This window comes from Chroicocephalus ridibundus, chromosome 29 (assembly GCF_963924245.1).
Source record: "Chroicocephalus ridibundus chromosome 29, bChrRid1.1, whole genome shotgun sequence".
In the NCBI taxonomy this organism is placed as follows: domain Eukaryota; kingdom Metazoa; phylum Chordata; class Aves; order Charadriiformes; family Laridae; genus Chroicocephalus; species Chroicocephalus ridibundus.
The window spans coordinates 355,643-382,424 of NC_086312.1; the positions used below are offsets into that span (position 1 = coordinate 355,643).

Sequence of the window (26,782 nt, forward strand, 5' to 3'; positions counted from 1 at the left end):
AGTTCCAACCCCCCCTGCCCTGGGCAGGGACATCTCCCACTAGAGCAGGTTGCTCAGAGCCCCGTCCAACCTGGCCTTGGACACCTCCAGGGATGGGGCTTCCACCACCTCTCCGGGCAACCTGGGCCACTGTCTCACCACCCTCATGGTGAAGAACTTCTTCCCAACGTCCAGTCTGAATCGACCCAGCTCTAGTTTTAATCCATTCCCTCCAGTCCTACCATGACCCGACATCCTAAAAAGTCCCTCCCCGGCTTTCTTGTTGGCCCCCTGAAGATCCTGGTAGGCCACTCTAAGGTCTCCTCGGAGCCTTCTTTTCTCCAGAGTGAACAACCCCAACTCTCTCAGTCTGTCCTCACAGGAGAGGTGCTCCAGCCCTCTGATCATCCTCGGGGCCCTTCTCTGGACACGTTCCAGCACGTCCGTGTCTCTCTTGTAGCAGGGGCTCCAGAACTGGACGCGGTGCTCCAGGTGGGGTCTCACGAGAGCGGAGCAGAGGGGGAGAATCACCTCCCTCGACCTGCTGGCCACGTTTCTCCCGATGCAGCCCAGGATACGATGGGCTTTCTGGGCTGCTAGCGCACGCTGACGGCTCACGTGGAGCCTCCCGTCCACCGGCACCCCCAAGTCCTTCTCTTCAGGGCTGCTCTCCAGCCAGTCGCCACCCAGCCTCTATCGGTGCTTGGGATTGCCCCGACCCAGGTGCAGGACCTTGCACTTGGTCTTGTTGAACTTCATGAGGTTGGCGGGGTCCCACCTCTCCGGCCTGTCCAGGTCCCTCTGGATGGCATCCCTTCCCTCCGGCGTGTCCGCCGCCCCACACACAGCTCGGTGTCGTCGGCAAACTTGCTGAGGGCGCGCTCAATCCCACCGTCCATGTCGCTGCCCCTCGTCTCTGGAGACGTCCTTTCCCTGCGACACCAAAGCTCGCGTGCACCCCGTGACCAAACTTCCCAGCCCCTCCAGGCAAATCGCGTCCCAGTTTTGAAATTCGCTTTACCTTTTGCGGAACTCCCTAGCGGAGACGCTGGAAAACTCCAGTGGCGACGAGCGGGTCCTAAGGCTGGGTCTGAAATTCAGAGAATTGAATTCCGTCGCCAGGGAAAGCAGAGGAGGTGGACACCTCCTGGGGACACTTCCAGGGTCGGCAGACCCCTTGTGCTATTTGCATACGTTTGCATGTCTTTGCGATCACGGGGCTCTTCCCCTTCAGGCTGGGAGGTGGATCTTCTCCTCTCCGCTCAGGGATTTAAAAGAAAAGGTTAAATTTTCCGGGTAGGGAAAAGGGCAGAGAAATAACAGCCAATATTCTGATGGAGTTTCGAGGGCCTTGGCGAGGCAGTCGGGGGCCGAATCAGGGCTTGGACGTCTCGCTGCCAATTGTCTGGGGGAGGAGGGACAGATGCTCCGGTGGGAAAAGGCAGAACCAAACATCAGATAAACGGTTGTCGTGGTTTTTGGCCGGATTGGCCAGTCAGAATGAGAGGTGGCCGTCCTCCCCCTCGCTCTCCAAAGAGAGGAGAGGAAGAGATGGGGAGATTTACGCACTTAGAAAAAAGAACTAAACTACTCGAATGCAAATATTAATAAGTAACAGGATAACAAATGATAATAAAAAAATAATTTACAAAAAAGGATGCCACACGTACAAAACCGCATCCAGCTCCCAGGATGGCTGTCGAGTCGCCAGCAGGCCCAGGGAAAGTCCCAGACTGGAGTCAGCGACGGACAGGAGCAGGATTCCGGATCTGGAGTCAGGAACGCACAGATCGGGACTGAAAGCAGAGGAACAGACAGGGTCTTCCTCGGACGTCGACCACTGAAGGGAGAGAGTTGACCCTTTTGATCCCTCGGCTTTTATACTGAGCGTGATGCAGATGGGATGGAATACCCCAGCTGGTCAATTTGGGGTCATCTGTCCCGTCCCCTCCTCCCGGCGGGCGGGACCCCTCTGTTCTTCCCCTCTTCCGACCCTCCAACGGGGCGAATAACGAAATGAGCCGACCTTGGTCGTTAATAACGATAAGTATAAGCCAGAGCCTCTCTGCGCACCATTCCTCGGCGCAAACGGCCTTATGGCCCTGAACGAACCGCTTTCGACACGACGTGGTGTTCATGTCGGAGAGTTAGAAGAGGCCGAGCTAAGGAACTAAAAATGACTTGAAACGACTGAACAGAACGTTGGTTCCGCTTTACCTCAAAGCGGGACATTCCGTACCATTTGCGTCACGCTCAGATCACTAACGCTTTATCTACCAAATCCATCCGCACACCATGTATATTTATTTATATATTTAGCTCATAACTGTAGAGTTTCATCTCTCACAGCGGGATCTCAGGGTAGGAAAGATGAATGAAGTTCTCAGGGCTGAATGAAATGCAGCGTGGTCCGTGCCCGCGGGCGGCGCGTCCATCTCAAAGAGTTGCGCTGGGCGTCACTTGGTGAAGCTGGTTCAGGTTTCGTCACCCCTGCGTTATCCCAAAAAACACTTATAGGGCACCGTTAGTACCCCGTAACAATAAATATCACACAGGTCGGAATTAAGTCTTCTCACCCAGGGTCAGATTTCCTTGGGGGTAAACGTTGAGTTTCTCCATTCTCCAGCGTCACCCACCAAGTGCCGCCAGGTCCTTGAGCAAAAACCAGTCCCACGAATGGGTTTGGCTTTGCCTGAGGCAGGAAAAAGCCAAACGGTTTTCCCCAAAATATTCCTTTCGTGCACCAGGGGGACTTTTTCCCCCTTCTATTTAATGTAAAAGGTCGGATTGAGCAGGACCGCCTCGCTCGATGGATCCCCTGCTGTTAACTAACCAGGTGGCTTGTGCTAAAGGCTTGTCCCGATCCTTAAAGGATCCAACACCCATTGCCTTCAGGGTGGTTTTTAACAACCCATCGTAGCGCTCAACTTTCCCGGGAGCTGGTGGCGTGACGAGGGATGTGACGTACCCGCTCGGTGCCACCTTCTTTTGCCCAAGCGCTTCTAAGATTATTTTTGAAATGAGTCCCGTTGTCTGACTGGATTCTTTCTGGAGTATCACCGCGCCGCAAGACTTGGCTTTCAAGGCCCGGGACGGTATTCCGGGCAGTGGCGCAGGGCACGGCGTTGGTTTCCGACCGCCCGGTGCTTCTTTCCACCACAGTAAGCACGTAACGCTTCCCCTGGCGGGTTTGGGGGAGTGTGGTGGAGTCCATTTGCCAACCTCCTCCCTGTACTTCTATTTTACCCATCGTCCCCCACGCCGCAAAGGTTTTAACCAGTTTAGCTTGCTTGATTTCGGCGCGCGTTTCGCAGTTCGCGGATAACCCGCGCAATAGCCTCCGTGGTTAAATCCACCCCTCGGTCACGGGCCCGTTTATCCCCGTCGCCTCCCATCCTCAATGACCTGAAGTGTCATGGGCCCACCCGGCTCAAAAAGGTTCACCTTTATGTTCCCGCTCTGAATCCATCCAGACAATCTTAGCAGCCTTATCCACTTGGCTGGTTGTTGCGACGCTCCTCAGCGGCTCGACTCGTGGGTACGTGGGCACCTACGGGACGTACTTCCACGGCTAGTTTTTCCAAGACGATCAGCAATATCTTAGAATAGAAGATCTTATTTTTGGTTTTTTTTTTATAGAATCACGTAGGTTGGAAAAGACCCTTGGGATCCTCGAGTCCAACCGTCATCTCCACTCTATGAAGTTCTCCCTTACACCATATCCCTTAACACTAACATCTCGCCACAATTCAGCAGCCCAGACGGGTTTTTACCCCCATGCCGCCAGCTGCTCCGCTTCCACCCCTTCCACCGCCCCCCCCGGAGCGTCGGCCACCATCCACGAGTCAGTAGAGAGCCAGAGGACTGGCCGCTTTGCCCCTTCGGCGATGCCTAAGGCCAGCCAGACGGCTTTCGCCTCCGCGAATCGCCTCCGTTCACCTCGTCCTTCGGCAGCTTCTGCGCCCGGTCGCGTAGGGCTCCCTGCGGCGGCTTCCCCGCCTGCGACGCTTTCCTACGATCCGGCGAGACCCGGCCGCGAACGGAGCAGACGGGTTCTCGTTGTGCGAGAGCTCGTTACGCGGTGGGGGCCTCCTCAGCGCGAGTCGCCGCCTCCTCAGGTGGCCTTGTGAAGTCTTTGCCCTTCGGGCCGGTTTGTGGTCACTTTGGACGATCCCTGGACAATTCGGGTTTCCTCTTCGAGCTCGTTGAGTGATGAAGGCAACCCGCGTCCTCCAGGTGGCATCGGTGGCGCGACGAGGAGGAGGAAGTTTCCCCTCGAACATCCAGCCCAGCACTGGTCATGGGGCGCCAGGAGGAGCTGTGCTTCGGTACCGATTGCCTCTGAAGCAGCTCCGACCCCTTCACTTGCTGCCAAGGTTTCTTTCTCGGTTGGGGTACAGTTGGCCTCGGAGCCTCTATATCCCCGACTCCGGAATCCCAGGGGTCGACCTCGACTCTCCCCTGGTGCTTTCTGCCAGAGGCTCCAGGTAGGGCCACTGTCCCCGGCTGTGGTGTAGAGCACATTTTTAATGTCCCGTCCCGTTCGGACTGGTCCAAGGGCTACTGCATGCACAGTCTCCTGTTTAATTTGCTCAAAGGCCCGTCGTTGCTCAGGACCCCACGTAAACTAATTTTTCTTTTGAGTCACTTCACAGAGAGGTTTCACAATCTCACTAGAGCCCGGAATACGCGTTCTCCAGAAATCCGCAACGCCGAGGGCGGCTTGTGTTTCCTTTTTGTTAGTAGGTGGGGACATAGATGTTCTTCTGTTAGTCACATCCGTTGGGATCTGGTGACCACCATCTTGCCCCTTAATTCCCAAGAACTGGATCTCTTGTGCAGGCCCCTTGACCTTACCTCTTTTTATGGCAAAACCTGCTTTCAGAAGACTCTCAGTTATTTTTTTACCTTTCTGGAAAACTTCTTCTGCTGTGTTAGCCCACACAACGATGTCATCGATGTATTGCGGGTCTCCTGGAGCTCCATCCTTCTGCAGTGCGGTCTGGATCGGCCCGCGGCAAATAGCAGGGCTGTGCTTCCACCCCTGGGGCAGTCCGTTCCAGGGGTATCAGACGTCCCTCCGGGTGAAAGCAAACCCTGGGCTGCATTCTGCTGCTAAAGGAAGAGAGAAAAACGCGTGAGCGATGTCAACTGGAGCATGCCACTTGGCTGCCGTGGACTCCAGTTCATACCGTGGTTCCAGCACATCTTCCTTCGGGCCACGATAGTCTACCGTTAGTCTCCAGCCTCCGTCAGACTTTCGCACTGGCCATACAGGGCTGTTAAAGGGCGAGCGAGTCTTGCCGATCACTCCTCGGGTCTCCAGCTGACGAATCGGGGTCTGGATGGGAATCGGGGAGTCTCGGTCGGTGCGATGCCGTCGCCGATGCGCTGTGGTGGTAGCAGTTGGCACCTGCTGTTCTTTAACCTTCAGCAGTCCCACAACCGAAGGGTCAGCTGAAAGGCCGGGTGAGGCAGACAGCTGTGTACCGTCCTCAGTCTCTACAGCTGCTCTACCAAAAGCCCATCGACACCCTTTCGGGTCTTTGAAATACCCTCTTTTGAGGAAGTCTGTGCCAAGGATGCACGGGGCATCTGGACCGGTGATAACGGGATGCTGCTCCCATTTATTCCCACTCAGGCTCACTTCAGCCCCCAGTACAGTCAGTTCTTGAGACCCACCTGTCGCTCCAGAAACAGTCACAGATCCTGTCCCTTTATGATTCGATGGCCATAGGGTGCACTGTGCACCCGTGTCCACAACGGCTGTATGGTTTTGTGGCTCTAATGTGCCAGGCCATCGAATCCACACCATCCGATAAACTCTTGTTGTCCCTCTCCTCCTCCTGGCTGGAGGCAGGGCACCTCCGATGTCGAGAACAACATCGACAATTAGAAGACGAGCTCCTGCAAGGGCTGGAGCATCGCTTCCCACGGACTGGAGCAGCTCTCCTCCTGCAGAAATTCTTCCTTCCATCTGCTTTGCCTGGCAGCTCAAGCACTCGGGCCTGCAGGGCTGGAGTAGGTTTTTTTATCCCACTTGCTCATGTCCTCTCCGTAGTTCGCGAGGCAAAGCCACAGGAAATCTCATGGCGGATCCCGTCTCCCTTGAGCTGGTTTCGGAGGAGGGCGTTGTTTTCTTACTGACCCCAACCTGGGTCTGTTCAGGGGAAGGGTGGGAGTCTTTCCCCTTCTTAGACAGTTTTCCAAGCAGCTCATGGAGAAGTTTATCGGTTTTCTCATTTTGCTCAGCTGTTGTCTTAGTCATTTTCCCCACTGTCTCAGCCATGGTCTTGGTATGCTCAACCATGGTCTTGGTTTGGTCAACCATGGTCTTGGTTTGGTCAACCATGGTCTTGGTATGCTCAACCATGGTCTTGGTTTGGTCAACCATGGTCTTAGTTTGCTCAACCATGGTCTTAGTTTGCTCAACCACGGTCTTGGTTTGCTCAACCACGGCCTTGGTTTGATCGACCATGGTCTTAGCGCGATCAACCATGGTCTTCATTTGATCAACCATGGTCTTCGTTTGCTCAACCATGGTCTTGGTTTGACCAACCATGGTCTTAGTGTGATCAACCACGGTCTTGGTTTGCTCCACCATGGTCTTAGTTTGCTCAACCACGGTCTTAGTTTGCTCAACCATGGTCTTGGTTTGATCAACCATGGTCTTCATTTGCTCAACCATGGTCTTGGTTTGACCAACCACGGTCTTAGTGTGATCAACCACGGTCTTAGTTTGCTCAACCATGGTCTTAGTTTGACCAACCATGGTCTTAGTGTGATCAACCACGGTCTTGGTTTGCTCCACCATGGTCTTAGTTTGCTCAACCATGGTCTTTGTTTGCTCAACCATGGTCTTGGTTTGACCAACCATGGTCTTCCTTTGCTCAACCACGGTCTTGGTTTGATCAACCACGGTCTTAGTTTGCTCAACCACAGTCTTAGTTTGCTCAACCATGGTCTTGGTTTGCTCAACCACGGTCTTAGTTTGCTCAACCATGGTCTTCATTTGCTCAACCATGGTCTTGGTTTGACCAACCATGGTCTTAGTGTGATCAACCACGGTCTTGGTTTGATCAACCACGGTCTTAGTTTGCTCAACCATGGTCTTGGTTTGATCAACCATGGTCTTAGTTTGCTCTACCATGGTCTTCGTTTGCTCAGCCATTGCCTCCCCGGCTGCTATACGAAGGGGACGGGAGAGACCGTTTTCGCACTGTTGCACCTTGTTGGCCACCCCATTTACAGCTGGTGTATCAGCACCAGATCCTCCCCAGACCACTGGTGACGATGCGTGGGCATAATTTGATGGCGCGCTCTGCACAGACTTTCTCAACAGAGGTCGCTTGCACGGCATTTCATCGGGGTCTGCGTTCGCTGGCCAGTTGCTATAAAGCGCCTCTCGCGCAGCCAGTTCTCGCAGGTGAGAAATTCCTTTTTCCGTGCTGGTCCGTTTGCTCGGACGGCATTCGATGGCATCCTTGAAGGGTTACCTGCCCCTCACCAGCTGCCGAGACTGAGGACGTCTGCCTTTCTCCCAACCGCTTTATCAATCCCCTCCACCTTTGGGCAGGTTTCCCAACCGCTTGACTTCTCTGCCAACTAAATCTATGGTGTCAGCTCCGTCGTCCCAGTATCGGAGCAACCAGGAGACAAGCGTCTCCCCTTCATGACGACTGAAGTCCTGCCTTGTATTTCGCAGAGAATCCTTCATAGAAAAGGATTTGATGATTATCTCTGCCTCCGAGTCCTCATCCCGTGTTAACGCTGGCTGAGAAGGACCCTCTCCTGGCTCTGCTTTAGCCGGACCTTTTCCTTTCTCCACCTGAGAAGGACCCTCTCCCGGCTCTCCCCAGAGGAGCCCTCTCCCACGCTGTCCTCCTTGGGCTGCTCTCTGTCGCCGGAGGCGAGGGAAGGACCTGACTTTTTCCGTTTCCTGGTCACCGGGGCAACTTGTGCCGGTTCTGCCGGAGTTGGGGCAGTCGGAGCCGTGACCGCGCTCCTCGTCGGGGCTGGAGCAGCCGGTGCCGCTATCGGGGCCGGTGCCGTTGTTTGTGTCTGTGTTGTGGCTCGGGCAGCGATCGATCGGAGCCGTTTGAGTTCCTGCGGTGGCTTTCAGCGGGGGCGTGTCTGAATTCCTGCTGTCTTCGGCCGTGGGGTCCGAGCGGCAACAGCAGGCGTCAGATCAGACTCACTCCCACACTGATATTTAACGATAAACCACCCCCCCTCCCCTCCCCGCAACACATTCGGGAAACCCAACGACAGAATCACGTACGAATGAACGTGACGTTCTCTCTCTAAACAGCCCGAACGGTCTTTCGTCCCCTAATTCTGTTACTGTCACTTCGGCATCATCACCCGAGGGCAGAGTGACCTTTCCCCAGGGAAGACCAAGCGTGTAATTACCAAAAGACTCCATCCCGAAAGTGCAATTAGTAAAAGGCTCCGTCACGTGGTGCCCAAGATAAGCAGGTAGAACCGTTATCCAAGCAATTATTTTATAATTCTGAAGGCGAATCCACACCAACAGAGCACGCTTAGAGCACCGCATCCAGACACAAAGGCTAAAGAGCCCATGCAGTATGTTCCACCAGTTCATCCCCCTTGCGTCGGTTAACTCCAGACAAAGCTCTCTAAGGGCACGATACAAGATCTCATGTAAGAACGACGTGACGTGAACTGTCTGTTCTCCCGGAACAAGCTGGAATTCAAACCCTCCAGGCAATCTACCGGAGCGCCCTTCCAGCCCCGCGTTGGGCGCCAATAAATCTGTCGTGGTTTTGGCCAAATCGGCCAACGGCCAGCGACAGATGCTCCCCCCCGCCAGCTTCACGTGCACGGGGAGGAGGAGGAGAGCTAAAGAGAGATTTACGAGTTTAGAAGAAACCAAACTACTTCAATAAATTATTAAGAATAAGACAAAAAGGAAAATAATGGAATAATACAGTATATACAGAATGGTATTAAGCTCCCAGGACGACGTCACCGGCAGGCACTGGGGACGTCCCAGACTGGGCTCAGCGATGGGTGGGAACCGGGCTCCAGAGTTGGGGTGAGGAACACACGGATCGGGATCAAAGGCAGATGAGGAGACAAGGTCCTCCTCGGACGTCGGCCGTTGAAGGAAGTGAGCTGACCCTTTGATCCCTCAGCTTTGATACTGAGCACGGGGCAGACGGGATGGAATACCCCTGTTGGTCAATTTTGGGTCGCCTGTCCTGATGGGGAAAACAAAGGGAAACCTCTTCCCGTATCTCCCCACCCTTCCCCACTAGATAAGGCCACGCTCAGCAGGAAAAAGCGGTGGGGTCGAGGAAGAAGGGGGTCGGGGGATGTCTCCCAAGGTGGGTGCAGCTCTGAAACGGCCCAGGCAGCTGGGAGGAGGTGAGGGTTTGCTGTGGCGTTGTTTGTGTTTCGTTGTTGTTCCTTCACTTATTAAACCATCTCTGTCTTGCCTGCTCCAAGTGTTGGTTCTGAGCTGATGGCTTTCACTTTCGCCTCTGACTCACTTCTTTTCCCAGAACAGGAGGGGAGGTGCAGGCCCAGGGCACAGGACAAAGGCGGGCAGGAGCCAGGCTGCAGCAAAGCTCTTGCAGCCCAGGGCAGGCGACGAAGACGACGGTGAGTCCCTTCCCCTGATGCCTCCTCCCCACCCCGTGCAAGCAGCCCTGGACGCTGGGGCTGTGGAATGGCTCCTGCTCACCCCAGCAAGGGACAGGGACCCCAGCAAGTGACAGGGACGCCAGCGGGTGGGGGGAGGATGAGGTCCAAAGGTCTGCTTGGGCTCTTTGATCCTGCTGACCCCAGCAAGAGACAGGGACCCCAGCAAGAGACAGGGACTCCAGCAAGAGACGGGGACCCCAACAAGTGACAGGGACGCCAGTAAGAGATGGGGACCCCAACAAGGGACAGAGACGCCAGCGGGTGGGAGGAGGACAAGGTCCGAAGGTCTGCTCAGGCTCTTTGATCCTGCTGACCCCAGCAAGAGACAGGGACCCCAACAAGTGACGGGGACCCCAGCAAGTGACGGGGACCCCAACAAGAGACAGGGACCCCAACAAGGGACAGGGACACCAGCGGGGGGGAGGAGGACGAGGTCCAAAGGTCTGCTCAGGCTCTGGGATGGAGCAAGGGGAATGGGTGTCTGGGAGCAGGCGTTCATCCCCCCATGGCTTTGCATGCAAGTTAGGACTCGCCCAGGCTCGCACCCTGTGCCCTAAGCTCTCCTCTCCTCCCCGCTGTGCCCGTGACAGGAGGGGCAGCCTCTTGTCCCCCAGTGTCAATCCCCTTGATGTTGCTGGAAGAGGGCAGGGCTTGTGAGGTCCTCAGAGAGGAGTCAAAGCCCAGGAGTGGGCAGTGTCCGTGGAGCTCGCCATTGCCGGAGCGAGTCCCAGGGCGTCCGGGAGGTTGTAGTGGGGCAGGTTCTGGGCCTGTGCATGGGCTGAGCCCTTTTTGCTGCCTCCATGTCCATGGGGTTGACTGGAGCCTGGGAGGGGCTGGTGATGGCGTTGGCTGGTGGTGGTTTAACCCCAGGTGGCAACTAAGCCCCACGCAGCCCCTCGCTCACTCGCAAACTCGTGGGATGGGGGAGAGAGTCAGCAGTGAGACAACTCCTAGGTTAAGATGAAAATAGGCAAAGCAAAAGCTGTGTGTTCCAGGAGAGCAGAACAGTCGGGTGGAGGTCAGGTGTCCCAGCTGTGTCCCCTCCCAACTTCTTGTTCACCCTGTGCTGGTCTTGGCTGGGATGGAGTTGATTTTCTTCCTTGTAGTCTGCATGTGGCTGTGCTTTGGACTGTGCTGAAAGCAGCGTTGATAACACGGGGGTGTTTTCTCTATCGCTGAGCGGCGCTTACACAGAGTAAGGGCCTTTTCTGCTGCTCACACCACCCCACCAGTGAGTGGTCTGGGGGTGGGCAAGAGGTTGGGTGAGGACATGGCCAGGACCTTCAAAAATCATCTAGTCCGAACCCCCGCCGTGAGCAGGGACATCTTGCACTCGATCAGGTTGTTCACAGCCCCGTCCAACTGGACCTTGAGCACGTCCAACGGTGGGTCATGCGCAAGTTCCATGGGGAATCCACAGCTCCTCCAGGAAACATCTTCCCATATCTCCCCACCCTTCCCCACTAGATAAGGCCACACTCAGCAGGAAAATGTGGTGGGGTCGAGGAAGAAGGGGGTCGGGGGATGTCTCCCAAGGTGGGTGTAGCTCTGAAATGGCCCGGGCAGCTGGGAGGAGGTGAGGGTTTGCTGTGGCGTTGTTTGTGTTTCGTCGTTGTTCCTTCACTTATTAAACCATCTCTGTCTTGCCTGCTCGGAGTGTTGGTTCTGAGCTGATGGCTTTCACTTTCGCCTCCGACTCACTTCTTTTCCCGGAACAGGAGGGGAGGTGCAGGCCCAGGGCACAGGACAAAGGCGGGCAGGAGCCAGGCTGCAGCAAAGCTCTTGCAGCCCAGGGCAGGCGACGAAGACGACGGTGAGTCCCTTCCCATGATGCCTCCTCCCCACCCCGTGCAAGCAGCCCTGGACGCTGGGGCTGTGGAATGGCTCCTGCTGACCCCAGCAAGGGACAGGGACCCCAGCAAGTGACGGGGACGCCAGCGGGTGGGGGGAGGACGAGGTCCAAAGGTCTGCTTGGGCTCTTTGATCCTGCTGACCTCAGCAAGAGACAGGGACCCCAGCAAGTGACGGGGACCCCAACAAGAGACAGGGACCCCAACAAGGGACAGGGACGCCAGCGGGGGGGAGGAGGACGAGGTCCAAAGGTCTGCTCAGGCTCTGGGATGGAGCAAGGGGAATGGGTGTCTGGGAGCAGGCGTTCATCCCCCCATGGCTTTGCATGCAAGTTAGGACTCGCCCAGGCTCGCACCCTGTGCCCTAAGCTCTCCTCTCCTCCCCGCTGTGCCCGTGACAGGAGGGGCAGCCTCTTGTCCCCCAGTGTCAATCCCCTTGATGCTCCTGGAAGAGGGCAGGGCTTGTGAGGTCCTCAGAGAGGAGTCAAAGCCCAGGAGTGGGCAGTGTCCGTGGAGCTCGCCATTGCCGGAGCGAGTCCCAGGGCATCCGGGAGGTTGTAGTGGGGCAGGTTCTGGGCCTGTGCATGGGCTGAGCCCTTTTGCTGCCTCCATGTCCATGGGGTTGACTGGAGCCTGGGAGGGGCTGGTGATGGCGTTGGCTGGTGGTGGTTTAACCCCAGGTGGCAACTAAGCCCCACGCAGCCCCTCGCTCACTCGCAAACTCGTGGGATGGGGGAGAGAGTCAGCAGTGAGACAACCCCTAGGTTAAGACGAAAATAGGCAAAGCAAAAGCTGTGTGTGCCAGGAGAGCAGAATGGTCGGGTGGAGGTCAGGTGTCCCAGCTGTGTCCCCTCCCAACTTCTTGTTCACCCTGTGCTGGTCTTGGCTGGGATGGAGTTGATTTTCTTCCTTGTAGTCTGCATGTGGCTGTGCTTTGGACTGTGCTGAAAGCAGCGTTGATAACACGGGGGTGTTTTCTCTATCGCTGAGCGGCGCTTACACAGAGTAAGGGCCTTTTCTGCTGCTCACACCACCCCACCAGTGAGTGGTCTGGGGGTGGGCAAGAGGTTGGGTGAGGACATGGCCAGGACCTTCAAAAATCATCTAGTCCGAACCCCCGCCGTGAGCAGGGACATCTTGCACTCGATCAGGTTGTTCACAGCCCCGTCCAACTGGACCTTGAGCACGTCCAACGGTGGGTCATGCGCAAGTTCCATGGGGAATCCACAGGTCCTCCAGGAAACCTCTTCCCATATCTCCCCACCCTTCCCCACTAGATAAGGCCACACTCAGCAGGAAAAAGTGGTGGGGTCGAGGAAGAAGGGGGTCGGGGGATGTCTCCCAAGGTGGGTGCAGCTCTGAAATGCCCCGGGCAGCTGGGAGGAGGTGAGGGTTTGCTGTGGCGTTGTTTGTTTTTCGTTGTTGTTCCTTCACTTATTAAACCATCTCTGTCTTGCCTGCTCGGAGTGTTGGTTCTGAGCTGATGGCTTTCACTTTCGCCTCCGACTCACTTCTTTTCCCGGAACAGGAGGGGAGGTGCAGGCCCAGGGCACAGGACAAAGGCGGGCAGGAGCCAGGCTGCAGCAAAGCTCTTGCAGCCCAGGGCAGGCGACGAAGACGACGGTGAGTCCCTTCCCCTGATGCCTCCTCCCCACCCCGTGCAAGCAGCCCTGGACGCTGGGGCTGCGGAATGGCTCCTGCTGACCCCAGCAAGGGACAGGGACCCCAGCAAGAGGGGCTTCGATGGGGTTCGGCGTAAGAAATTAATGACAAAATTCTTGGGGTGCTCCCCTCAGCTTCAGCCTCGCCACCTGACCTCTCCTTTCCTTGGGGCTGCTGTGACTCTCCAGTTGATCCTCTCGTCTCGAGCCCTGCCTGAGGCCATCACTATGTCCCACCCCCATTTTTGCACATTTCTCCACTCAGCAAACTTCAAAGCGGTGCTCAGGACGTAGCGCAGAGCTGGGCTTTCCGAAATGCAGCTGTTTCCATTGGGAGGGAAGCGGGAAGGGGCTGTGCACCTCGTCTAAGGGCCATCGTTGTCTTCAAAGCAGAGCTTGCAATGGGGAAAAAAGAGGAGGCAGGTGGAAGGAATTTGATGCAAAGCACGATTTGCTTGGAAAAATGAAGTAGGATGATAACGACTGTCCCCATTTGGACTGTGGGGTGTCCCCACCGTGTTAACCGTCCCGTCTTGCAGTCTCCTCTCCAGGCTGTGTTTGCCGTCAGCAATGGCATCTGAAATCCACATGCCGGAGCCCGTGTGCCTCATTGAGAACACGCGGACGAAGGGGCTGGTGGTCCAGCAGGAGGCCCTGCAGGTGCTGTCAGGGATCACCCAGCCCGTGGTGGTGGTGGCCATCACAGGGCTGTACCGCACTGGCAAGTCCTACCTCATGAACAGGCTGGCTTGTCAGAGGAAAGGTGAGAGAGGTCCCGGCCCCGGATGCCCAACGTACCTGTATCGAACGCTGTTGAGACCCTTGCGACCTCCCCACAGGTTTCTCCTTGGGCAGTGGTGTGCAGTCCCACACCAGGGGTATCTGGATGTGGTGTGTACCTCACCCGTGCAAGCCTGGACACACTCTGGTGCTGCTGGACACGGAAGGGCTGGGTGATGTGGAGAAGGTGTGGAAGAAGCGGCCGCTGCCTTTGCGCATTCCCAGCACTTTGTCACCAGCCATGGTGACCAGAGGCCGGGGGGGTTCCCACCACCTGTGGTGGCTTCAGCCAGCGTGCTGGGAAGAGCCAGAGGCCATGGGGAAGGAGGCTGGGGCAGGCAAGGTGCCAAACTCCTCTGCTTTTCTGGGAAAGAGCAGCAGAACAGGACAGAGGAGCTCAGGGAGCACTTTGCTAGAGGTGTGTGGGACCCTGAGAGTTAAGAGCTGAGGATAAGCCCAGCTCGAGAAGGAGGTGGTGATGGCATGGGGGTGGGTCTCTCCAAGACCTGGTCTTGCCGTGGCCTGTCGGTAAGGAGCATTGAGGGTCTGGGCATGTGGGGCTTTGCCCCCAAGACTTAGGGGGTCTTGTTGATAAGAGCCAAGGGTTCTTCCTCCAGGGTGACATGAAGAACGACACGTGGATCTTCGTGCTGACCGTGCTGCTCTCCAGCACCCTGATCTACAACAGCAAAGGCACCATTGACCAGCAAGCTGTGGACCAGCTGCAGTATCCTTGGTGGGACAGCAGCAGGAGGGGTGCCCTCCTCTCCCTGAGTGGTGGGCAAGGGCTTGACAAATCCTAGTTCCTCAAACAGCCAAAGGACCTTCTGGTGGTGCCCAGTGCTGTGCTTTGAGTCCTTAGGAGTGCCACGTGGTGGACCTCCAGGCTGAGGGGTTTTCTCCCTCTTCCTTCCGGCGGTTCCCGGCTGTTCTCTGTCCCCGCAGAGTCTCCTCTCTTGCCCGTGAAGTGCTGAGCGGTTGCAGGGTGGCGATGCCCCTGCATTCAGAGCTGAGGTCCCTGTTTCCTTAGCCAGCTCCCTAGCTATGTGATGAAGCTGACTGAGCAGGTCAAGTTGAAAGCAGCACCCGAGCAGAGCGAAGATGAACTGGAGGATTCAGAAAACGTTGCCCCCATCTTCCCGACTTTTGTGTGGACAGTCCGGGACTTCACACTGCAGCTGGAGGTGGATGGGAAGGAAATCTCTGAGGACGAATACTTGGAGAATGCACTCAAGTTAAAGGCTGGTAAGGGAATGGTGCTGTGCTGCTGGAGACGTCCAACCCCAGCAGCATTTCAGTGTAAGTCAACAACAGCCCAAGCCCCGGTGAACTTGCTCCGTGTGCTCCTACCCCACAGGGAGCAGCCCAGAGACCCAACACTACAACCAGCTCCGGGAATGCATCTGCCGGTTCTTTCGGGATCGCAAGTGCTTTGTTTTTTACCAGCCGGCCCACAGGAGGGACCTGGTTCGCTTGGAGGAGCTTCCGGACGATGAGATCGATTGTGAATTCCGGGAGCAGGTGGAGAAATTCTGCAGCCACATCTGGGAAACGTCTCCGCCTAAGACCATCCCTTGTGGCCGCACCATAACAGGGACCCGTGAGTGCTGCTGTGCAGAGGGTTGGATGGCCAGCACCTCTTGGCTCTGCCTCTGGGGAAGGATCAAATGCCCAGCCAAATGGTGGAGGTGGGGAAAGGGAGAGGTTTTCTGCTGGCTGCTGTCCCTGCCTGTGGATCTGGAGCCGCTGGATGCTGTAGACGGGGTGGGAAAGAGGAAAGGAAGTTCAGGAAGGCTGTGGCAGGCAGGCAGCAGGGATATGGCAGGAGCCAGCGGCGAGCGGGAGCCGGTGTTTTGTTCAGGCTGCAGATCTCTCATCCTTGGTCCTCCTTGGCAGTGCTGGGGAAACTGGCAGAGAGCTACGTGGAGACCATCCGGAGCGGGGCAGTGCCGTGCCTGGAGAGCGCGGTGCTCGCCCTGGCAAAGACTGTAAATGCAGCGGCAGTGAAAGAGGCTGTGACGTTGTACCAGGACCTGATGGAGCGGCGGGTGAAGCTGCCGACGGAGACGGTTCAGGAGCTACTGGATCTGCACACCCAGTGCGAGCGGGAGACGCTGGAGCTGTTCCAGAAACAGGCGTTCGAGGAGGAGATCTGCTCTTTCCTGGCAGATCTTACAGTAGGTGGTCCCCAGCCCAGCCAGGATTCCCCCAGGGACGCCACCATCCCCTTAGCTTTGGGGAAATAGCATGGTCCTGGGGGGAGGGGGTCTCCTGCCTCCTGCCAGAGGACACTGCTGTGCCCTGTGCAGAGCAGACTCGGTCCCAAGGCCCGCTCTCACGTTCTGCAGGCTGTCAGTTGTCCTGCTGCACCACCTCTTCTCCCTAGGTTCAAAAGCCGTGCTGCAAAGGGGACGAGGCTCAGCCCTGCCCGCTCTCTTGCCCCAGCCCAGATGTGTCTCTGCCCTGGCTGGAAGCCTGTAGCCTTCCACGCTTCCCCTCTCCTGCCGACTAATTCTTGCCCCTGTCTTTTGTGAAGCCCGTGGTCCCTGGCGTGCTCTCTGCTCCTGGGCACCTTGGTCCAGAGATGTTCCTGAGCGCAGAATGGCCTCCCCCCGTGTCTCCTCCCGGCCGATTACCCCACGGACTGGCGATCCCAGTTTCCATGTCAACAGGGCTTGATTTTTGCCCGGCGTGAGAGCGGTGGCCGCGGCTCAGCCTGGGCTGATTCCTTCCCTCTGCCCCTTTCCGGACAGTGCCAGGTGGAGGCAATCAAGGACAAGTTCTGCAGGGACAACGAGCAGGCGTCCCGTGAGAAGTGCGAGGCCGCGCTCAGGGACCTCTTCCAGGACTTGGACAGAAAAATCACCGATGGTGTCTACAATGTGCCGGGGGGTCACCAGCTGTTCGAAGGAGACCAGCAGGCGCTGTTGGAGAAATATGGGGAACTGCCTGGCAAGGGGGTGATGGTAGGAACAAGAGCAGCTCCCCTGCCGGGAAGAGGCTCCACGTCCCATCCCCTTCCCCCACGTAACCATTTCCCCCCAGCTGCTGTTTCTGCCCTTGACTCCTCTTCTACCTGTGCTCCTACAGGCTGATGCCGTCCTGCAGGAGTTCCTCCAACGCAGAGAGGCTCTGGACAAGAACATCCTCAACATAGACCTCGCCCTGGAAAAGAAGGACAAGGAGCTGAAAGGTAACTTGTGGGCAGGAGAAATGTCACTGCCTGTAGACGGCCAAGCTTGGTGGGGGGCACACAACAGTACTCCTTGGGGGCTTGTGGGCTCAGCTCCTGCCTTTGCAATACCTCTCTTTCTCCATCCCCAGATGTGCAACAGCAGTATGAGAAGGCTCAGCAGGAGTGGGATGCCCGGTGGAAGCAGGAGGCTGAAGACAAGCAGAAGCTGCAGGACAAGTTGCACAGCACCGAAGAAGAGGTGGCTCGTCTGAGAAAGAAGCTGGAGGATCAGCCTAAGAAGCGGCAGGAGGAGCACCCGAAGGCCGGCGAACGTAAATCGAAGGTACGAAGTGGGAGGGTGCAGGTGCCACGACGTGGCTAGCAGGCAGGAATGGCGAAGGGGTCCCAGCTGGGTCCCTCCCATTGATTCTTGTCTCTGTGCCGCTCGCGCAGCACGCACCGTGCCCTTGCTGACAATCTGACTCTCTTCACAGGAAGAGAGCGGCTGTTCCAGTGGTGGCTCCGGTTGGAGTGGTGGCCCCAGTGGGAGTGGTGGCCCCGGTGGGAGTGGACATGGCAATAATAATTCCAACTGGGAGAACTTCGTGATACCGGCGCTGTTAGTTGCGGCGTGTGTGGCGTTTGTGGTATTCCGCGTTAGGTTACCCTGGAGATTTTCTTGAAAACCCCTCTAGCAACAAGGGCAGAGAGGAGCGTAGTGTCCCCACGTAGAATTCCGTTTACATTCTTAAAGCTTTTCCCTCAAGATGCTTGCCACGGAGTGCGGAAGTGACCGCCACGTCTGCTTGTGCCGCGCTATCTCCTGTGTTCATGTACGTCTCCTCCGGGAGAAGATGTTCTCCTCTTCCCTCCCGGAGCACCTGGTCTCTCACTCCATCTGAAGGCACAGGGAACGTCTAAAGCCGGGGTGGCCCGGGGCACAGAAAGTCCAACAGACAGGTCTGGGAGCATTTTGCCCGTCTCAGAACACGTCACGGAGGAACGTAGCGCACCTCGTGTAGAGACCTCCTCACCAGGGCTACGGGAAACATGACCAGCGAGGTTTATGCCCGCTGGCTGATATCCTAGGGTCGCACTTTCTGCAGCTGTGGGAAGCAGCATGGAGGTTGTGAGTAAACCAGGAATCCACGTGGTGAGCGTGACCCGGTTTGCTTGGTGTCAGTCCCGGGCGGAGTGACCCAGAAGGAGTGAGCCCGTGACCCAGGGAGCGGCGGGTGAAAGGCATCCTCTGCAATGGAGCTTTTCCCACCCAAGGCTCTTCTCGCTTCGAAGCCGTGAGGAAGTTTTGCCCGTGGCGATGTCCTGCTCTCCGCTCGCTCGCCCCATCTCCACGCTGCTCCCTCTTCCCCTCTCTTCACACCAGGAGATCCCCAAGTGCCCCTTCCCGAGGGTGTCTGGGGTGATACAGCAGGAGATCATAGAGTCATAGAGTCATAGATCGGTTCGGGTTGGAAGGGACCTTAAAGGCCACCTAGTTCCACCCCCCCCTGCACTGGGCAGGGACAACTTCCACTTGATCGGGTGGCTCCAAGCCCCATCCAGCCTGGCCTTCAACACATCCAGGCATGGGGCACCCACAACTTCTCCGGGTAACCCGTGACCGCGTCTCGCCACCCTCCTCGTGAAGAATTTCTTCTTAATACCTAACCTGAATCTACCCTGTTTCAGTCTAAAACCGTTACTCCTCGTCCTAATCACCACGCTCCCTGATGAAGAGTCCCTCCCCATCTTTCCCGCCGGCCCCCTTTATGTACTAGAAGGCCGCTCTAAGGTCTCCACGGAGCCTTGTCTTCTCCAGGTTGAACGATGCCCAACTCTCTCAGCCCGTCTACGCCATGGAGGCGCTTCGAACATCTGTTCCTCTTCGTGGCCCTCCTCTGGACTTGAAAACTTTCATGTCAATCGTTTCTGTCCCCTCCGAGGGAGGCTGCTGCTGGGCAGCGGACCATGCAGGACCACCTGGTACCTTTGGAGCTTCAAGGCCTCGATCAGGGGTCATAGGGCTGTAGAGGGTTCATGGGAGGTGGGTGTCCCTTTGTACCCGTGTTGGCTGGGACGGAGTTAGTGTTCTCCTTCGACATCGTTCCGTGTCTCGGATTTGCTGGCGACTGAACGCTGCCAGCACGGCGTCAAGACCTTTTCTGTCTCTCACCCGCGGGCGAGTAGGCTGGGGGTGGGCAAGAAGTTGGGAGGGGACAGAGCCGGGACAGCTCAGAGCGATATCCCAGACCATCCGACCCTGCGCTCAAGCAATAAAAGCCGGGGGAAAGAGGGAGGGAAGGAGGGAGGGGGGACGTTTGGAGTCGCGGCGTTCGTCTTCCAAAGCCACCCTTACGCACGATGGAGCCCTGCCTTCCCGGAGGTGGCTGAACGCCCGCCTGCCGACGGGGAGCAGTGAAGGAATCCCTTATTTTTGCTTTTGCTACGCCTATTAAACTGTCTTTATCTTGACCGATGCGTTTGTCTCGCTTTTACCCTTCCCGTCCTCTCCTCCATCCGCCATCGGCGTGGGGCTCAGCTGCCGCCCGGGGACCAGCCCACGTCACTCATGGGCGAAGGGAATTACATTTTCCGCTGCACCGGGAGAAGAAGCAGGGACGCCAACGTGAAGGCGTAGAGGTTTTTGGGTTCTTTATGGACAGAGGGGCTGCTCCGAAGGCAGTTACCCCGGCGGCGCTGGCCCCACAAACGCCTTCCCTGCTGCGTGGGCACTCCACAACCCTGCAGGGGAGGTCCTCGGGTGAGAGAGGAAGGTCTGCAGGTGACAGAGGGAGGTCTGCGGAGCACTGACCCTGCTCGGCCAGCAAGGTCCTGGGGAACCTCCCGGGGACAAAGCCCGGGCTCTGCTCCTCCACCTGCTCTTGTGCCGGGGCTGTTTTCCCTGCCGAGCCCTCACACCGTGAGACTGTCTCCCTCCATTCATAGAATCATAGAATCGTACGGGCCTGCAGCATTTCGAGTTCCAAGTTTATTCGTGAACAGCTGCTGGGTCAGAGCACGCCCTCTTCGCAGCCCGCAACTCCTGTGCGTGACATCACGGCGACACAGGCAAAAGGCCACGGCAGGAGGATGGCGACATTCTCACAACCATGACATCCTTTGCACATCTGAGAGAAGCCAACGGGATTGGAAGAGTCTCAAACATCTCAGGGGGGCAGTCGTAAGGTCAGCTGTCTCGCTAAGGGAGGCTGAGCGAGCTGGATTTGTTCCGTCGGAAGAAAAGGCGACTTTGGGGAGACCACAGAAGAGCCTTCCCACCCCTTTCAGGAGGTAACTGGAAGAGTCGGGCTCTTCACCACGGTACGTGATGGGAGGATGAGGGCCAATGACCAATGTTTCCCAGAGAGCTGGTGCCATCTCCATCTTTGGAGGTTTTGAGGCCGAAAATGAATGAAATCCTGCGCAAGCTGGTGCGACCTGATGGCTGACCCTGCTGTGGGGCGGACAATTGGGCTAGAGACCTCCTGAGGTCCCTTCCAGTGTTGTCATCCACTACAGGGCTTTTCCTTGGTGATGGTCGGGAAAGCGCTCAGGTTCCCGTGGCCGTGGAAACAACGCAGACCTAAGTATGGTCAGATGAACAGCAGTTTTGTGTCCCACCCCAGTCAGTCTTTCTCAGGTGAAGGGCTGCTTGGCAGATGCCCCCACACAGCCACGATCTTACCCTTGGATTCACCTTGGATCTCCTTTTTCCCCTCTTTTGTCCCTCCCAAGTTGGTGCGATTTCCCTCCCAACCTGGGCCACAGGATAACACGACCGACCAGGATGTAGCATGATCTGACATGAAAGAAAAGGTGGAGAGCGACAGACCAGAACACGATGGCGTGCCCGCTCCCCGTAGCTCCTACGGTTTGAAGGAAATAACCGTAACGGATCACTCCTGACAACTTATGGATGGCGGCCACAGAGGGGGTAATACCAGGACGCCAAGATCTAGCAAGTTCTGGGCTTGCTTACCCAGTGGGAAGTACAGGGATATCCCGTTGTCCGAGCTGGGCCAGAGCGGAAAAGTACCCGGAGAAAAATCAGTTATCTCGAATCCTCTACGTAGCCATTCTAGTAAAGACCCGTTGAGCTCTTCTGGATCGCAGCCGGCTGTGGCAAGTATCTCCCCCGAGCCGAGGTGCCACTCAGGCTCGTTCTTCGAGGCCAAGGGTGAGAGGAGCCTCCTCGAGCCTCAACTCAACTGCCACCCATCGAGGAGCACCGACGCGTTGTGAGTCTTTACCCTAAATTCGAGTCAGGGAAATTTTGCCCGTAGGCTGGTCTCTTTTCCGGTTCACCTCTCCACCTCTGCGTCTGGGATAGACACATCAGCTTCACGGGTGTTGACGTTCCTCTGTCCATCTGTGCATGTGTAGGACTTCCAAGTGGTACCTGACACCTCTTTAAAGTCACCCGCTGTTAAGAAATTCCTGGTTTCAGTGATTAGAGACCACTTGGAATTTCATTTAACTAGTGTCTCCTCTTTTAATTTGTTATCTGTCCTGGCCTTTAAATTCCTCATGTTTTGCCCTTGTGCAAGACACCCCAAGTCCGGTGGGGCATCTGCACGCTCACACTAACACCAGGCACAATGGAGCTTCAGTCCAAGTGCAGCTTGAGAAACTCGGGGATTAGGCCAACAGAAACCTCAAGAAGATTTCAAGGAGGTGGGATCTTCTCCTTCTCATCTTCTGGTCTTCTCCGTTAGGGGACAAAACCACCCTTGTACATCAAAGCAGGCTTGGACCTGAACTGAATGAGGAGCAACCCGGAGGAGAATGGCCTGGGCATTACGAGCGATGCCATACGGGACCGTGGTGCTAACCATGAATATGGCCACGTGCACATTGGGCTGCACCGGGAGGAGCGTGGCCACCCAGGCAAGGGGAGTTATCACCCCCAGGACTTAGCACGGGTGTGGCCACATCTGGAATAGTGTGTCCTCATGTGGGGCTCTCTCTTCTGGAGGAGCGGGGAGGAACTGGAGCGGGCCCATAGGAGGTCTACCAAGATGGGGTTAGGGACCATGTGCGGAAAGGCTGAGAGGTGGGGACCGCATTGGCATGGTGAAGTGGCAGCTCAGGGAAGAATAATAGTAGCTTCAGAAAGCTTGACTATTACTGTCAGAGATGATCGCGTGGTTTTTGGTAGAGGGAAAGAGCACGAGACAGGAAAACCATGTGAAACTGCAGTTTTGGATGTCCAGATGGACGTGAGGAGACAGAAACATCGCTCGAAGGAAGGTGGTGCTTTGGCGCAACAGGTCACTCAGAGGGAGTCTGCGTTAACCCATGATTTTGCATTTGAAGGAGCAGCCAGTGAGGATGGAGAGATGTCAGTAAAGGCAGGGACGTGCCAGGGTGAGAACAAGGTGGGGAAGTGTGTTGGGTGTCTACAGTCTGCAGGGAAAGAGGCGCAGGCACGGGACGGTGTAGGACAGCCTGTGGTGGAGATGGCCAAGGGTGCCGTCAAGGCCAAAAAGCCCTGACAGAACTGAGCTCTTTGTCCCCTTGGCTATGGCTGATGTCTCTGCCACCAGGGCCTACGAGGAGACACATTGTCCCCACGGCACCGAGGCCACGTTGCCTTCTTGCGCCCCCCGGCGAGGCTGGGAGGTGTCGTACTGTTGTCCTTCACTTGGCACCACACCCCCCCCGCATCCCATGAAAGCCCTGAGCCATGTGTGATGGACGGGGTCTCTCTCCTGAGGGTGAGGGGCTGGGGTCAGGGCTTGGCATTTGGCTTCATAAAGCACACCAAGGCTTCACGCAGCGTCGGAGCCACCGGCACTTTGCCTGCCTGTCATCGCCGCCTCCGAACTTCTGCTCTAACGAGTCCACGGGGAGGCCGTCTTGGTAATGGCCCTCGGTGGGGCTTGTTAACGCGCCAAGAAACTTCAGCGTTACTTTCGGACTCCTTGAGCAGTTTGTGCAACCTCCCCTCGGCGCTGCGGGTCCACGGGCTCAGCACCGAACCCACCGGGGGGCTCATTACAAGGCAGAGAGCCCTCGTGTGCCTTGTCTCTTCCTGTAACTTTCTTCAAGTCCTCAAGACTCCTGCAGCTAATTGGAGAGCTTTCAGGCTGGTAGTTACAGAGGAAGACTTCAACGAGGACATAATGAGAAGGGAGTTTTGCATTTTAAAGGCATTTGTTTTTATTTTCCAGTTTACCGAAGAAGCGATAGCGGCAGTCTCAAATTGGTATTGATCCAGAGGGTCACCTAAGCAGGTATGGGCAGGTAGGAAAAGCAGTCCCTTGAGGCCACACACTCAAGGGGCATCCTTGCTCCTCACCTCCCCGACCCCACCGTTCCTCTGATCGGCCCCCTGGGCCTTGCGGCACTTGTCCTTACATCAGACTTCTCCACGGAAGTCCGCAGCTGGAAGTTACAGCTCCTTGGCACCAATTCCCACCCGCTTTCCTCAGGGAACTGCCTGCGCGCAGGCACAGGGGGGGACTTCTCCTCATCGCCCGAAGAGCATCTTTAGACCTCAGCCGCATCTCATGAGGTTCACCTTCCACAAGGGAGATAATCCGTGCAAGCGCCGGTTTAGAGAGAGCGCTAGGAAAATATAGGTAGAAACGTAATTAAGGAGTTGCCTCAAGAGTTCGTCAGACTTCTCAGAGAGGCGGCAAGTTCCTAACTCCCTGAAGGCCAACGCAGCAACCGGGTAGTTTGGAGGTGTCTGAACGATGGAAGAGCAAGGGGAGGGGGAAATCTGGAGAGCCATGGGAAGGGCGTATGTCCAGATGGTCTGCTGAAAAGATGCCCTTGGACACGGCCATTTAATCAAGAGAGTTTTTCAACTTTCCGGGTAGAGCTCAATTGCCTGAACGCAGGCATCGATTGCCGCCTTTGGAGTTCCCCGTGTATCTGAGGTGTTTGCCTGCGACCAGCAGCTATCTCAGAGGACCTGTTGGAGACCAGCGCCATTCAGAAGCTGCGGGTGGAGGCTGGGAAGAGGGTCCCAGGGCATCAACGCTGGCACCTGGTGTCTATGTCCCTGTATCTGAAGACATTTTTGTCATACATCCCACCTCAGTTCTGGACATCGCTTTTTTTTTCTTTTCCAAAAAAAAAAAAAAAAAAAAAGGACACAAATTCACCCAGAAGAGTGGTATATTAAACTAAAAAAAAAATAAAAAACCAAACTACAAAGGCTTTTAGAAGCTGGAAAGTGCGTTGCCACATCTATGGGTTTTTTTTCTTAAGATCTTTCTCTTGAGTTCTTCTTTTATTCACTTTTACCAACGTTTTCTGAACATCTCTGTTGCATCGTGCAGCAGGAAAACTATCATGTAGTCGCCATCACGGAAACGTGGTGGGGGGACGACCCCGCGCAACCGGAGTGCTGCATTAGGTGGCTCCAAACTCTTCAGAAGGGCCGGGCGAGGAAGGAGAGGAGGTGGGGGTGGCTCTGTACGTTGGGGAGTGTTAGGAATGTCAAGACCTTCACGATGGTGACAACAGGGTTGAGCGTTTCCGGGTAAGAATCAGGGGGAGGGTCAAAAAGGCTGATATCGTGGTGGGAGCCTGTTATAGACCACCCAACCGGGATGGCGAGGTAGACGAAATGTTCTACAAGCAGCTGGGAGAAATCTCAAGATCACCGGCCCTCGTCCTGGTGGGAGGCTTCAACCTACCCGATATCAGCTGGGGGGACAATACGGCTGAGAGGGAACGGTCCAGGAGGTTCCTGGGAGTTGGGGAGAACTTCCTGACACAGCTGGTGAGGGAACCAACTAGGGAAGGAGCCCTGCTGGACCTGCTCTTTGTAAAGAGAGAAGGACTTTTGGGGGGGATGTGACAGTTGGAGGCCGTCTTGGGCATAGTGACCATGAAACGACGGAGTTTGCGATTCTCCGAGGACCAAGGAGGGGGGGCGGTCAGCAGAACAGCCACCATGGACTTCCGGAGGGCAGACTACGGTCTTTCCAGGAACCTGCTTGACAGAGCCCCTTGGGAGGCAGTCCTGAAGGGCAAAGGAGTCCAGGAAGGCCAGACATTTTTCAAGAAGGAAATCCTAAAGGCGCAGGAGCAGGCTGCCCTCGTGTGCCGTAAAACCAGCTGCTGGGGGACAAAAAAAACCAACGGCCTGGCTGGAAAAAAGGAGAGTTTATGGCCTTTGGAAGAAGGGGCAGGCCACTCAGGAAGGCTACAAAGATGTCGGAAGGCTATGTGGGGAGAAAATTTGAAAGGCCAAAGCCCGACTAGAACTTGACCTGGCTTTGGGTGTTAAGAACAACAAAAAGAGCTTCTACAAATGTATTAGCAACAAAAGGAGGACTCGGGAGAATCTCCATCCTCTATCAGATGAAGGTGGTGACAGAGTGACAAAGGATGAGGAGAAGGCTGAGGTACCTAATGCCTTCTTTCCCTCAGTCTTTAGTGGTAGAGTTGGTTGTTCCCCGAGTACCCAGCCCCCCGAGCGAGGAGATAGGGGCCGGGAGCAGAATGAAGCACCCCCCCTAATCCAAAGGGAGATGGTGAGGGACCTGCTCCAACACCTGGACATCCACAAGTCTACAGGGACGGATGGGATCCACCTGAGGGAGCTGGCGGGAGCGCTCACCGAGCCACTTTCCATCATTTACCAGCAGTCCTGGCTAAACGGGGAGGTCCCAGTTGACCGGCGTCTAGCAAATGTGACGCCCATCCACAAGAAGGGCCTGAAGGATGATCCGGGGAAGTACGATCCTGTCAGTCTGACCTCGGTGCCTGGAAAGGTCACGGAACAGATCATCCTGAGTGCCGTTGCGCAGCACATGAAGGACAACCAGGAGACCAGGCCCAGTCAGCGTGGGTTCATGAAAGGCAGGTCCCGTTTGACAAACCTGATCTCCTTCTACGACAAAGTGACCTCCCCCTCGGTGGATGAGGGAAAGGCTGTGGATGGTGTTTACCTAGACTTTAGTAAGGCCTTTGATGCAGTTTCCCACCGCATCCTCCTGGAGGAACTGGCTGCCCATGGCTTGGACGGGAGTCCTCTACGCTGGGTGAAAAACTGGCTGGAGGGACCAGCCCGGAGAGTGGTGGGGAAATGGAGTTAAATCCAGTTGGTGGCCGGTCACCAGTGGTGTTCCCCAGGGCTCGGTAGTGGGTCCTGTTCTCTTTAGGGTCTTTACAAATGATCTGGACGAGGGGATCGAGTGCACCCTCGGTACGTTTGCAGATGACACCAAGTTGGGTGGGAGCGTCGACCTGCTTAAGGGTAGGAAGGCCTTGCAGAGGGATCTGGACCGATGGGCCGAGGCCAATGGCATGAGGTGCAACAAGATCAAGTGCCGGGTCCTGCACTTGGGTCACACCAACCCCATGCAACATTACGAGCTTGGGGCAGAGCGGCTGGAGGGCTGCCCAGCAGAAAAGGACCTGGGGGTGTCGGTCGATGAATACGGATGAAGAGGAGCCAGCAGCGTGCCCAGGTGGCCGAGAAGGACAACAGCATCCTGGCCTGTATCAGGAACAGTGTGGCGAGGAGGACCAGGCAAGCGATCGTCCCCCTCTACTCAGCACTGGTGAGGCCCCACCTCGAGTGTCGTGCCCAGTTTTGGGCCCCTCACTACAGGAAAGACACTGAGGGGCTGGGGCGGGTCCAGAGAAGGACAACGGAGCTGGTGAGGGGTCTGGAGAACACGTCTTATGAGGAGCGGCTGAGG

General features: G+C 56.4%; 1 protein-coding gene across 2 annotated transcripts; it reads left to right on the forward strand.

The window, feature by feature from the left end:
• Positions 1 to 9,514: 9,514 nt before the first annotated feature.
• LOC134508003 (guanylate-binding protein 1-like) lies at positions 9,515 to 17,812 on the forward strand. Of its 2 annotated transcripts, none has more exons than XM_063319016.1 (13): positions 9,515 to 9,606; positions 11,367 to 11,461; positions 13,027 to 13,121; positions 13,699 to 13,922; positions 13,999 to 14,126; positions 14,557 to 14,666; positions 14,982 to 15,184; positions 15,297 to 15,539; positions 15,836 to 16,116; positions 16,693 to 16,905; positions 17,030 to 17,132; positions 17,264 to 17,457; positions 17,609 to 17,812. In XM_063319016.1, exons 4-13 carry the CDS (start codon positions 13,730 to 13,732, stop codon positions 17,795 to 17,797), a joined length of 1,857 nt encoding a protein of 618 aa, XP_063175086.1. In that variant the 5' UTR covers positions 9,515 to 9,606; positions 11,367 to 11,461; positions 13,027 to 13,121; positions 13,699 to 13,729; the 3' UTR covers positions 17,798 to 17,812. The 2 variants fall into 2 exon arrangements, with proteins under 2 accessions (XP_063175086.1, XP_063175087.1); XM_063319017.1 differs by having other exon boundaries at positions 13,711 to 13,922.
• Positions 17,813 to 26,782: the final 8,970 nt, after the last annotated feature.